This window comes from Drosophila biarmipes, chromosome X (assembly GCF_025231255.1).
Source record: "Drosophila biarmipes strain raj3 chromosome X, RU_DBia_V1.1, whole genome shotgun sequence".
Taxonomy (NCBI): domain Eukaryota; kingdom Metazoa; phylum Arthropoda; class Insecta; order Diptera; family Drosophilidae; genus Drosophila; species Drosophila biarmipes.
In genome coordinates this window covers 12,739,315-12,751,820 of record NC_066611.1, presented here as the reverse complement: position 1 = coordinate 12,751,820, position 12,506 = coordinate 12,739,315, and the positions used below count along the sequence as shown (strand labels likewise).

At 37.0% G+C, this 12,506-nt stretch overlaps 1 protein-coding gene and 1 non-coding gene across 2 annotated transcripts; both read right to left on the bottom strand.

Annotated features, from left to right (window-relative positions):
* Positions 1-278: 278 nt before the first annotated feature.
* Trnaq-uug (transfer RNA glutamine (anticodon UUG)) lies at positions 279-350 on the bottom strand. The gene has a single exon. It is a non-coding gene; the product is annotated as a tRNA-Gln (tRNA).
* Positions 351-10,965: 10,615 nt separating this feature from the next.
* LOC108025663 (uncharacterized) lies at positions 10,966-11,881 on the bottom strand. Its single transcript, XM_017096202.3, has one exon. It carries the CDS (start codon positions 11,705-11,707, stop codon positions 11,135-11,137), a length of 573 nt encoding a protein of 190 aa, XP_016951691.1. The 5' UTR covers positions 11,708-11,881; the 3' UTR covers positions 10,966-11,134.
* Between the last annotated feature and the right edge of the window lie 625 nt (positions 11,882-12,506).

Here is a 12,506-nt window from a genome sequence, read left to right as displayed (position 1 = left end):
TGGTTCCGGGGTTGGCCTGTGGCAATTGTGCAAATAGACGGACAAGTTTGTCGACTTGATTAACGAGATAATGACCAATGAAGTGCCGACTATTGACCAATCTACTCCCCCTTTTTTTGGGATTCCTCGGCCACATAGTCAAATATCATCACCGTTTGTGAGCGGCGAGTACGAACCGCTGTCAATCATTTGCCATCCGATAAGCGACCCTTGGTTAAGTAGCAGTGGGGGGGAAAAAAAACGAAAGCCGAGGCGTAAAAAAGTATACTAGTCGGCGCAGGTTCTACCGAGATTTGAACTCGGATCGCTGGATTCAAAGTCCAGAGTGCTAACCATTACACCATAGAACCAGTTGGATGCGGTGCTGCAAAATCCCGGCCAGGCGAAAGGCGGCGCATCCGGGCGAGGGAGCGAGATGGGGCGCAGCCCAGCCTGCGGTTCTATAAATAGCCCGCTCCGTCTCACTCGCTCGCACTAGGCCTGCGATGGGGGTTAGTGCACGGAGCGAAAAGGGGGGCTCAAAGTTGTGGGGATATGCGGGAAATCACTCAAAGAAATCCTCCACAAAACACTAGTTTAAAACTCTCGAAAGGATTTTTAGTAAGCTTAAAGAACATCTAGAGTTGCATAAATAAATATAAACTAAATATAATATAACATGTATACCTATATTTTATAAAAATATTTATTACAAACTAATTTCTAATACAATAAGTCTTAATAAAAGTCTTGAATATTTATTACAAACTAATTTCTAATACAATAAGTCTTAAAAAAAGTCTTATATACATCGTTTTTTGAATAAATTAAATAATATAAAATAAATATAATATAAAATGTATTTTAAAAATATTTTTATTATAATGTAAAACAATACTTAAAGAACCAGAACAAAATAGTACCTTAAACATTTATATGCATAGAGTTTTATATGAATAAATTTAAAAACATACAAGAAATAAATTACAATATATTTATTTATTTTTAATAAGTAAGTAAGTAAAATATACATTGAAATATTTTAGATTGAAGTAATGCAATACTTAAAGAACCAGAATACATATTTAATAGCATAGAGTTTTATAAATTATATGAATAAATTAAATTAGTAATAAAAAGAAATCTGAAGATTTTATTTTAAATACAAATATTTAGCATTTGAAATATAGAGAATATGGAACTATTTCTTTAAAAATGGAAAAACCTTTTTAAATCCTAGTCAAGTAATTGTTTCAAGTGTAGAGAAAGAGAGCGCAGCGGAGAGAGTGAGAGAGCGCTGCATGCAGGAGCCAAGGACGTCATCCCAGTGGGTGTTCAAGGTCCCCAGTGGGCGAAATGTGGGTGCTCATGGACATGCATGTCCTGCTGTGTGGGTGCATTTCGTCATTGAAAATCGCTCTAATTGCGCCTGCAAGGGAGTCACCCATTTTGTCTTTATAATTGCCAGATAAGCGGCTTAATTCCATTAAAAAGTTGCCTTCACTGAAATGTCACCTGTTTTGCATAGGACAGCTACGTAAATTAATTAAATTTAATTAAATTACGTTGGAATTAGTGGCTTATTTAAAGGGCACCTACTTTTAAGGGACTTCTTCCTTGCTCTTTTCCGTACTATTTGTTTGTTTGTATTTACCATTTTCAAATGTTTATGTACTTCATTCCTTGGCTCTTGACGGGATAAGGGTCTCAGTGATCGAAATGTCGAGATAACTCGGCTTTTTTCCATATGAGCGAGAATCTGCAGGACCGAAAAGTACAACCAACTCAAGATGCCACTTAGGGGAGGTCCTCGGAACCAGGATATTTGCGAACATCACGCGAGCGGAAAACCCCTGGGATAAATACTTACCCACAGTGATGTTCAAGTTAATAGCAACTATACCAGCTTGAACTGTTTATTTTTAAATTAAAAATAAGTTGTAAAAACTATATATCAATAATAAGAGACTAGAACAACGTTATCCTTTTGAAGTATTAGGCAAAGCTGTGTATAAAATGGTTTTTAAAATGGTTTTTCAAAGATCGTTTTAGGAATATTACTTAAACTATTTAAATTTAAAATAAAAATAAGTTATAAAAACCCAAAAAACTATATATCAATAATAAAAGACTAGAACAACGTTATCCTTTTGAAATATTAAACAATGCTGTATATAAAAATGTTTTTTAAATGGTTTTTCAAAGATCGTTTTAGGAATAAACTTAAACTATTTAAATTTAAAATAAAAATAAGTTATAAAAATCCAAAAAACTATATATCAATAATAAAAGACTAGAACAACGTTATCTTTTTGAAGTATTAGGCAAAGCTGTGTATAAAATGGTTTTTAAAATGGTTTTTCAATGATCGTTTTAGGAATATTACTTAAACTGTTTAATGGCCTTGCCCTACACTGCTCTCCCCCTATTATTTTCGTACCAGATGTGTGTACATACAACTAGGGGTGGTTCGCGGCACCCTTCTTAAGGAGAGGGTTCTTGAGTAACCAGCAACAGGCTGCGACACGTCTGCCCCCTGACAAGGGTCAATTATGCGCATCAATTAAACTGTATTCAAACCGAAATTAACAATTATGTCTGGCTCCTGCATTTGCGTTGTAAACCAAATAGAGGGGAAAGGGGTGAAAAACTTTTGTTGCCAAAAGGAAAACAACCTCTGAAAATCCCGACAATTACAATTACATTTATGGCGGCGCAATAAGACGCGTTTTCCGCTGTCTACCCATTGCGATAGTCACCCCGCCGAAAATCAGGGCGTTGAATTATCAAAAGGTCGAGATTCTAGGGCCGCCGCCGCCGATCTGGTTTTACAAAAAAAATAAAATAAAAATACAAAATCAGAGCCAGGTTTGCTGTTCAGGAAACTCAGACACGTAACTGTGAAACATAAAAATTGACAAATCGAAAACGAGTTGTCCGCACGCACCTCAACATATTTACACCTGATCATAGCCCCCTTTTTTCGACGCCTAATGGGTTTTTGCGATCACTTCTTGGGCCCCACGGTCACCCATGGAATTCCTGATTCAGCACGTTCTTGGCCAGCCATCTAGGGTAATAAAAATTCCCTTCGATTCTGCGACCCATACTAAAGACGGTCATTAGCATTTCGTCTGGGAGATTGCGTCATTTAGTGCAATGGAAAATGTCTGGGTGTATTTTTGGGTTTTACACGGGGAAAAATATCAGAACTATACGATACCCCACTCTTGCTTAGTTAATAAATGCGAATTATACTTACCTAATCTGGAAAATACTCGTAGTGTTTGCCTAGCTAGGCAAACAAAGTGTTGTATCACCGAAGTGCAACGAAAAAATGCCGGTATCTTGCCCGATTTCGTTGCACGATTCGGGCTGTAAATAAGAAAATATTTGTATTTCATTTTCGGGGCAACTCACTGATAAACGTCGTCGACTATTTTAAATTGAATTTCATATATATATATATTTTATGGCCATTACCATAAACTTTGGGTGCCACCCTCCGAGTTTGTCTGGGCAATATTTACACTTCCGATCGCCGGGGGCGATAAGTCCTTCTCGGGCCCCTCGAAAATAAGTGGTCAGTTGAGGTTTGTATTGCAACTACAGTGGGCCCTCGATGGGGTGGCTTTTAATTAAAATTAGTATTTACAAATTAAATATTCGAAATTTCGGATTTTTTGCTAGCTTCTGTACTGAATTTTAACAAAAGTAAGCCCTGGAAATGGTTTTGCCTTTGCTTAAATATAAAAAATATATATATTTTAAAAATTTATCAACTAATTCAAGCCATATTGTTATATTTTTGTAAGCTAACAAACCTTTTTTTACTTAATGGTAATTAAATCTTTTAAAACCTTAATGGAAAATGACTATTTTTCATGTTTCGAGGATTATAAATATAATAAGATTTTTTACTTTAAAGTTCCTCCTAGGCAGTCCCCACTCTACCGATCAAATACTATGTGATAAAGGTGAAAACTACAAGAAACGCTGCTCATTCTTCGCTCGGAATGCGATAGGCCCCCGGCACTCGACTAATCTCCTGATAGACTTCATTTAGAAATGGAAATATATAAATTTCCAGCCAGAGCCAAATTAATGGCTACCGGGGAAAATACTTGCCGCGTCACCCCGTCAAGTGGTATCCGATCCCAGAGCCTTTGGCTCTGGGCGGGACTGTACTTTCTGCCGCAGCTTAGGAGGGCCTCAGGCTTCCGAATTTCGGTTACCTACTCGATGCCACAAGGACAAGCTTCTGCTGTAAGAAGGATGAAAAGAAAAGGGGGTTCAACCACCTTTTTCGCCGAATCTGAATCTTTTTGTTTCCCGGGCCATTCATTATGCTTTGATTATTGTTTGCCTCCTAAATGAAAGTTTGTCCTTTTGAGTAGCACTTCAACTACACGGCTCTACAGGTAAAGGCCCAGCCTTTGTCTTGGCTTTTTTGGGATTCCATCGGTTTTTCGGGTTTTGAATTTCAGCCACGAACTTTGATTGGGATCGCCGCGAAGAGCGGTTCACAGGCCCGGGCACTAAGACGCATTTTATTCTATACTATTTCGCATATGCTGTATTATTCTATATTATACCCGCGACCCACAAAACTGACAACTGAAAATGCTTTTCAAATGTTTCCACACCCCCTCCGCTCTCCATTTCCCTGGCGCGCTTTTCCGCTTTTCACATTCGCTTCTCTCTAAGTGCCGGCGAGTGGAAAATGTGTCAGACGACATTTGTGTAACGCCTAGCGACAGCAGATCGCTCGGAGGCCTCGTCACTTGCCATATATAGTGCCGTCCAGAGCTGAAAAAAAGAATGCTAAATATTCGGCAAAATATAGGAGAACTTTCGGGCTATGATTTGGGTTACTGAAAATATGATACTATTTAAGACATCTGTTAATGGGTAGGAGGTTTCAGTTCTTGATTTTTATAATATAATATTAAAATAAAATAAATTTCTTGAGAAAATGAAAATAATAATATTTAAGACATCTTTAAATAGATGAGCTTTTGTTTTAGCGATTTTGACATTGGAATAGATCATTATTATAGCAAGATAATAAAATAGAATCGAAAAGGTCCTCCTTAAGATGGCAGCCAAAAATTAAGATTTAATCTGTAACTAAGCAAATGGCCATCCGACAAATTTGAATACATAAGTGCAGCACATATGCTAATTAAAATGTTTGAGAGGCTCGTCTGGCGAAGAGGAACCTAAACCTAATCCCAGCCAGTCCCAGCGAAGTCGGGTCAGCGTTCTTAATGTGACAATCGTGGCGAGATAACTAATTTAATTAATGCATAACCATAACGATTATTATTATAATTATATATACACACCGGCCGCCGATGAATATGCAAGCCAGAAGATGTGGCCAAAAAAAAAGAGACTCAATAAAACTGGATATATCTCTGTGGAACTATAAAACCATAAAACTCGTTTGGCTAACTGTGGCCAACTAATGACGAACCGACTTTCAAGTTTAGGCCAACTTGGCGACAGGTGCAGGGCCCATCCCAAGTCCCCTATAATCATGACGTCATGCCCAACGCCGATTGTCAAAGTAGAGATACGTACACTCAGAGAAACCTACAAATCAAAGTAGTTCTCTTTTTTGGCATAAAGTTATGAGCCATTGAAAACGATTTCTAGGGGTATAGTGTATTATATTTTGCTTAAATTAAGGTTTAAAATCCTTTAGAATCATATAAATTTTTTAATATTTATAAACACATAATTATTATTAAATCTAGTATATTTGTAGTATATTTTTTATATAATAATATACTAAAATTATTATACTAGAATTTTAGACGTATATATGAATGACTTCGATTTATTTTTTAAAGCTTTTTTTTTCCCAATTTTTATGATTTTTTTGCTAAGTATATTTTATTTTATTTATTTATACTTTTAGATATTTTCAAAAAATACTACATTTTTCTCTATATAACCATTTTTTCAGTGAACTTTTGAGAAATCTTTTTGTGAGCGGCCAATTCAAATAGGCATTCAGATATGAATTAAGCTTAATCAATGCAAATGATTTGCACTAATTTAGCAACAAGTTTTTCGGTGTCAGTTTGCTTAACTTCCTAGTTTGCCCGGCATAGTGTTCCCTCGTTAACGGGCCCCTCATAATGAGCTACGGAAATGTTTGCCCAGCGAAGTCGAAGTGGAGATCGCAATTAACAAGTTCTTATTGCCCGGACCTAACTCATCTGCTAATTGGCAGTGCATTTCGCTCAGCGCCTTTGTTTCTTCGATTTGGGGACCGGCCAGGCTTTTCAAGGACCAAAAAGGTATCGAGTATCTGCTTTCTGGGCTCCAAACATCCGGAGATCTCGAGAAAAATGTGATTCACCTTCGCTGTGTAACAAGCCGATTGGAATTTCTTAGAACCATTTCGCATTGTTGTTTATTCAGCACAGCCAACAATTCGAGCGAATCTGTTTCTGAAAAAATTCTCTGATTCATCGTTCTATGCCGTAGAATATTAGCATATAAAGAAATAGCAAAGGGCATCCTGTTTGCAAATAGCTGAGTTTATTATTAATTGATAAAGTTCAGCTTTTAAATACAATTTTTTAGAGGTATGGTTCATTGAAATCAGTCTGAAATTGTTAGAGTTATGGACTTAGAAAGTCGTTGTTAGGGTCACCTTTTTGGAAACCATGGTTAAAAACCATTATCATGTCGAAAATTTGACCCACAATCAAAGAACTTAAATTTAAATCCAAAATATTCAAGAAGTAAGTCAAATTCGAAAAGAGATCTTACCAAAATTCTTAAAGTTTGGGTCACCTTTTGGTAAATCTCTAGGCAAAAGGTTAAGATCATTAAAATGGCCCGAAATCAAAGGTAAAATTTTAGTGCGGCTTATTAATGAACCGCTCAGTTTAGTGAATGATTCATGGCCATAATTGAGATGGAGTCTTTACAACCGATCCCCGGCCCAGAAATACCGCATCGAATCGGTCAAGTTAGTTGACCCACAATTGTACTCATTCGCCGCATTGCCATTCCATTCACAATCGCCCAAAGTAATCCCCCGAAAACCGTTGCACACAGCCCCATATCGGCACTATGAGATACATTTAGTGGCCCATTCACTTGCAATTGCCATTCTGGCGGCATCGTGATCTGACAATCAATTTAGCTGCATTTCGTAGTTCTGCGAATCGAGTGAATCACCCGAGTTCTCGACTACATATAGTATTGTGTCGTACACATCATTCATACGAATGCAGCTCTGGTTTTGGTCTCTCCCACGCCGCCGGCAATACTACATCTGGATGTGAGTGTGTTTGAGTCACTGCGGCCGTAACGGGTTTTTAGCACTGAGAGAAATTATTGAAACGAAAATCAAACTGCTTAATAAAAGGCTTAAGTTTTTTAAGGGAATATTTCAAAGGTGATGATGAAAGATTCATGTAAGTTCATTTATTTTAAAGATTTTTTTCTATATAAATATTGTTTTTCAATATCTTTTTAAATAGTTCATGTAATTTAATTTATTATAAATAATTATAGATCATTTATATTAAGCAAAACATGATTTCTCGAATTATATTCCACTTCTTTTATGCAAATGTAATGAATACATATTTTCATACATACGATTTTATTCTTTAATAATCCTCAATATTTGGAAATTTTTTTAAATATTTTTTATTTCTCATGTATATTAAGTATAATTTAATCCTTATCTCATTTTGTACGTTATTATGGGCTAAATTTTTTGAGCTAAATTTTCAAAAAAATCACTGCTTACCACAATTTTTAAATAATCATATAACCCATTTTTCTCTCAGTGCTCCCCCTGATCATTTCGCAATTATTGATTTTGCCAATGCAAATAGATGGCAAGCTGTGATTTCTGAGCCGCGTTTTTGTGTGTGCGCACAATATTTGAACGGACGACGCCTTTCGTGGTAATTTAAAACATTTTGTGTACACAGTTTGTTAAGATTCGTAAACAAATCACGTCCAACAACAATGCGCAGGCGCAGCAGCGTCAGCTCTGCAGCTTTTTTTGAATTTCGCGCCGTTGCCGGGCGTGCAATACAGATGCGACCCAGCGAGTATATATTCATGTACTATATGGCTTTATGTGCCATATAGCGAAAGATGCCGGTTGCGTTGGCGTCGCCTCGCATTTTGACCGTTTCTTTTTGAACACATTGGCGGGCACTCATTAAAGATATGGCGGCTACGATAGGGAAAATCGGGGCTTATCCAATATACGGATCGGTTGGTGAGAGTTCAGAGAAAATGCATCCACTTACATCAGATTTTGTGACCCAAACAATCCCTTTAAGGAATATATATTTTAAAATAAGATGTTGTAGAAATTTAAAAAAAGGATATTTTTAAAATATTATATTTTTATTTATAAAGGAATATATTCATTCATAAATATTTGGTTTAATATATTAAACTCGGGCTTAAATTGTTTTTTTTTTTTTATTAAATTGTTCATGAATAGATAGATATGTAAGAATTTTTTCGAATTTTCTGAAAAGTGTATGAAAGTGTATTGAATTCAAAAACTTGATAAGCATGTATAAAAATAATAAATGAAAAATACATATAATAAAGTTCAAATAAGGAATCATTTAAATCGTTCTTAAATGAGTGGATAGACTTTTTTATACATTTTTTTTAAATATATAAAAATATATATATATATATATATATATATATATATATAATTTTAAGACTTTATAAGAACGAATAAAAATAAATAAGTGAAATAAAATTAATTTTAAACTTGATTTTAAAGTATTTTTATTCAAATTGCTCGTGAATTAGAAAATAAAATTTTTTTCCTTTTCTTTAAGTGTGTCATAATGCATTTCATTTAAAATGTATGAATGTGACTTTATTTAACTTTTTTTTATTTTTTACAGAGTATGTGGGGTGCGTGGCTAGACTATTGTAATCTCAGCATTTGTGGTCTCTGTGTTCCATTTCACATTCATTAGCAGTGTTCGCACTCTTTTCGTCTCTCCAATGTCCGCATTCATTTTGCATGCATCGTTTTTTTATTTTTATTTTATTTTATTTTATTTTGTTTTATTCTTTTTGCTTAACGACGCCGCTGTCTGCCGATCGGTTTTAGTTTTTTTTTAATAAACACGCCAAGACGACAACAGAAAAAGAGCAAAAGCTGGCAGCGCCGGCAACAGCGGAAAAAATGCAAAAATAAAATGAGAAAATAAGAGGAATAAAAAGCAGAGACTGCGCCAATGCCGGCCGGCTTTTTTAGCCGACTGAGTCACTGCAGGTTTTTGAACTTGCTGAAATCGCTGCGCAGGCGCATTCGGCGTGCAATTTCCAGCGCGCGCTTTTTTTGTTTGGTTTTTCAGGCCGCTTCCTTTTCGCGGTTTCTGTTTTGTTTCGCTGCTTCTCGCCGATGTTGATTTTTGGTTTGATTTTTTTTTTTTTTTGAAAACATTTTTGAAATGTTTCAACGTTTACAATCGTCTGCATACAGGGCTCGATCGATAGAGTGGATTAACCCTGGGGAAAGATACAAAAATAGGATATGGCATACTTGCTTTTGTAAAGATTTATTATAATGTATTTGGTTTTTAAATGTTAAATAATATTTAAAATTTTCCTACGTACCTATGTTGTATTCTTACATTTTTTAAGGAACTGAAGGTTTTATTGTTTCTTGATATAATAATAAATATATTTATTAAGTATACGCAGTGTAGGTATTTTCATTTTTTATTTAGAGTAAAATAATCTATATACTTAATTTTAATGAAAAATTCTTTAGCACTAATATATTTAACTTTATTTTTTAAATTTAAAATATCTCAGAAATGTCATATCTTTTAGTTTACCTACTGTATTTCCTTGGCACTATCTGCGATATTTCCTCTTTCACTTTTCGCTGCGCCCAGCTTTGATTCATAAAATAAATGGATCGTCTTTTAAATGCACAAATGAATTTGTCTGTTGTGCCGAGCATCCGCATAGTGTCCGCGATTTCCCCGGCATCCCCTTAATCCCCGTGAAATGCAAATGACGACATGATTAGCCCCGAGGGGGGGCCCCAAGGGGGGCTCTACGATCCGATCTGCGAGATGCGATCTGCGATCTCTCAGAGCCATCATAAAAACCCGGCGACGGGGTCCCACAACTGGCAATTAATTAAAATGCATAAATTATTACCCATCCGCCGTGTTCGCGGCTCTTTTCCGCACATTTCTTGGTCGTTTTAATGGCGCCGTTTCATTAGCAGTCCGCCACCGAGATTCACGCCTCCCGGGCGCCCAAAACTGGGCCACCTTCTCACCGCGCCGTCCTTGAGCCGCTCCTGAACTTATTATGTTCTTGGATTTTTCTAGGATTTTCTAGTCACAGTTTTTGAACCTTTTTTGGAATTTTTTATTTTCCCAATTGAAATATCGTTATTTTTAAAAAGGAACCAATTTAAATATCATTATTTTACTTGAAAGGGAACCGCATTTCCGGGATTAATATTTTGTATACCATTTTTTCATCATTTTTTGATATATATATTTTTTTTAATTTTTCTAAATTTATTTATTTGTCTTAATAAATTTACGTAATTATTTTATTATAAAGTAAATATTTCCCTTTCTTCAATTCGAACTGACCTTTAATTTTGTCATATTTTTAAAAAGCACAATATTGTAAGAAATAAAAACATATTTACGAGTATGTGTGTTTAATTGAACATTTCGGCACTTTGACCATTTTAACTCAAGCATTTTATGCATTTTATTTTGTATTTTTAGTGGAACCCAGTTCATTTGGCAACGTTTCCCAGCCGCTGACGTTGTAAATTGAAGCTAAAATGTTATCCCCAGCTGGATCTCCCGGGAACTCTGGATCTCTGGACCGCTGGACCGCTGGACCTCTGTATCTCTGGATGATGGAGGTTTGGATGCGAGACAAAGGGTAAGACAAAAGAGATGAAGACACTTAATTCTCCTCTGGTTTTTTGGTCGTGCTGCGAGTGTGACAAAACAATTAATGTTTATTTTTGCATTTTAATTTGCCAACATTAATTGCAAGTTTATTGAGCTGAAAGCCAACGAACCGCACCGCTGGCCTTGGTTTTTGGATGGTTTTGGGGGTTGTCATCTGGGGGGTCGATTCCCCATCACTTGGCCGCGAGGGTCATGGTCATCAGAACGACGAACATGGAGTGGGCCAGCAGGGTGAAATCGGAGCCCAGTCCCTCCCAGTAATAGTCGAGGATTACGGAACCGTAGCGGGCTGCAAAGGCGATGGCCGCCATGCCGCCGTAGAGATTGCTGGACTGATTGACACCCAGGAAGAGCAGGGACACCACGTTGCCCAGCAGTGTGAGTTCCTTGAGCGTCTCCGTGGAGGTGTCCTCGTTGTCAGCCATCTTGGCCATCAGATCATAGACCAATGGCACCACAAAGCTGCCGTGGGCCAGGGCCAAGCTGGGATTGCTCGACTTCAGGTACAGCTCGATATTGGTCAGGGGCAGCGGCACTATCTCCATGATGCCCGACGTTATCAATCGCACCCGGTTGCACTCATCGTCGTCGTTGCCCGCCGCCCGCACCACCCCCAGGAGGCCGTGGACCAGGCTCAGGGCCGCCGTGGCATAGCCGTAGGGCGTCTCCAGGGGGTGCAGGGTGTACATCGCATAGCCCGAACTGACCACCAGCAGGCTGTTAAACAAGGCGTCCATCAGCAGCATTGCTCTCCTGTTAGATCTGTTTAATTTTCACTGATTTTTCAGGTGTTTCTATCTCTCTGGCATAGTTTTCCTACGATTTAAGATGTTCGACTGCGAAAACGTCTAATTTAGTGTTGATCAACTCGTTTTGGAACCATTTCAGTGTGGGTTATGACAGAAGAGGCAAGGCTTCCGTTTTCCAACACTAGTAATAAAGTACATTTTTAGGTCTCTTTTTTAGAAATCATGAAATACTTTAAAATTGTTCAGTGGAACTAGATGGAAACTTTGAATATTATGTCATTTATAAGTCAGAATTTCATTGGTAATTTTGAGACTATTTTCAAATCATTTTTAATATTTTTTTCCAAAATATTGAATGCCCTAAGATGGTTTAAAAGGGTTTACAAAATAACAAAAGTCTTTAAAATAGCAGTTGAGCTACAAGGAAATATGATTAGGATGGTCAAAGGTTCTGGTCTTTAAAAGTACAAAATAAATACTTTTCTGCCGAGTTCGAAAAATTCAAAAAATATTATTGGAGAATAATGTGTAAACGTTTATAAGTCATCTCAAGAAAGTCGCTTTAAGTGTCGGATTAGTAAAATGGTATGTCTAGCCTTAAGTACTGCATTTGAGATAGTGCTTGTAATGGATTCACCAAGATGCGATGAACCACGCCGGACAACTTCTCATCTGGCTGAGCACCGGGCACTGGGCATGGGCCCAATGTCCCCGTTGATTTATGGCATCAAGGGTGGGCAGCTTAATCCACTCGCATCCACCTGCCGGCGGCAGATGGCCCAGAGTACGAAGTTCC

What these genes read in the sequence shown, in the direction of transcription:
- LOC108025663 (XM_017096202.3), bottom strand. Translation starts at nt 11,707, where the DNA reads ATGCTGCTGATGGACGCCTTGTTTAACAGCCTGCTGGTGGTCAGTTCG.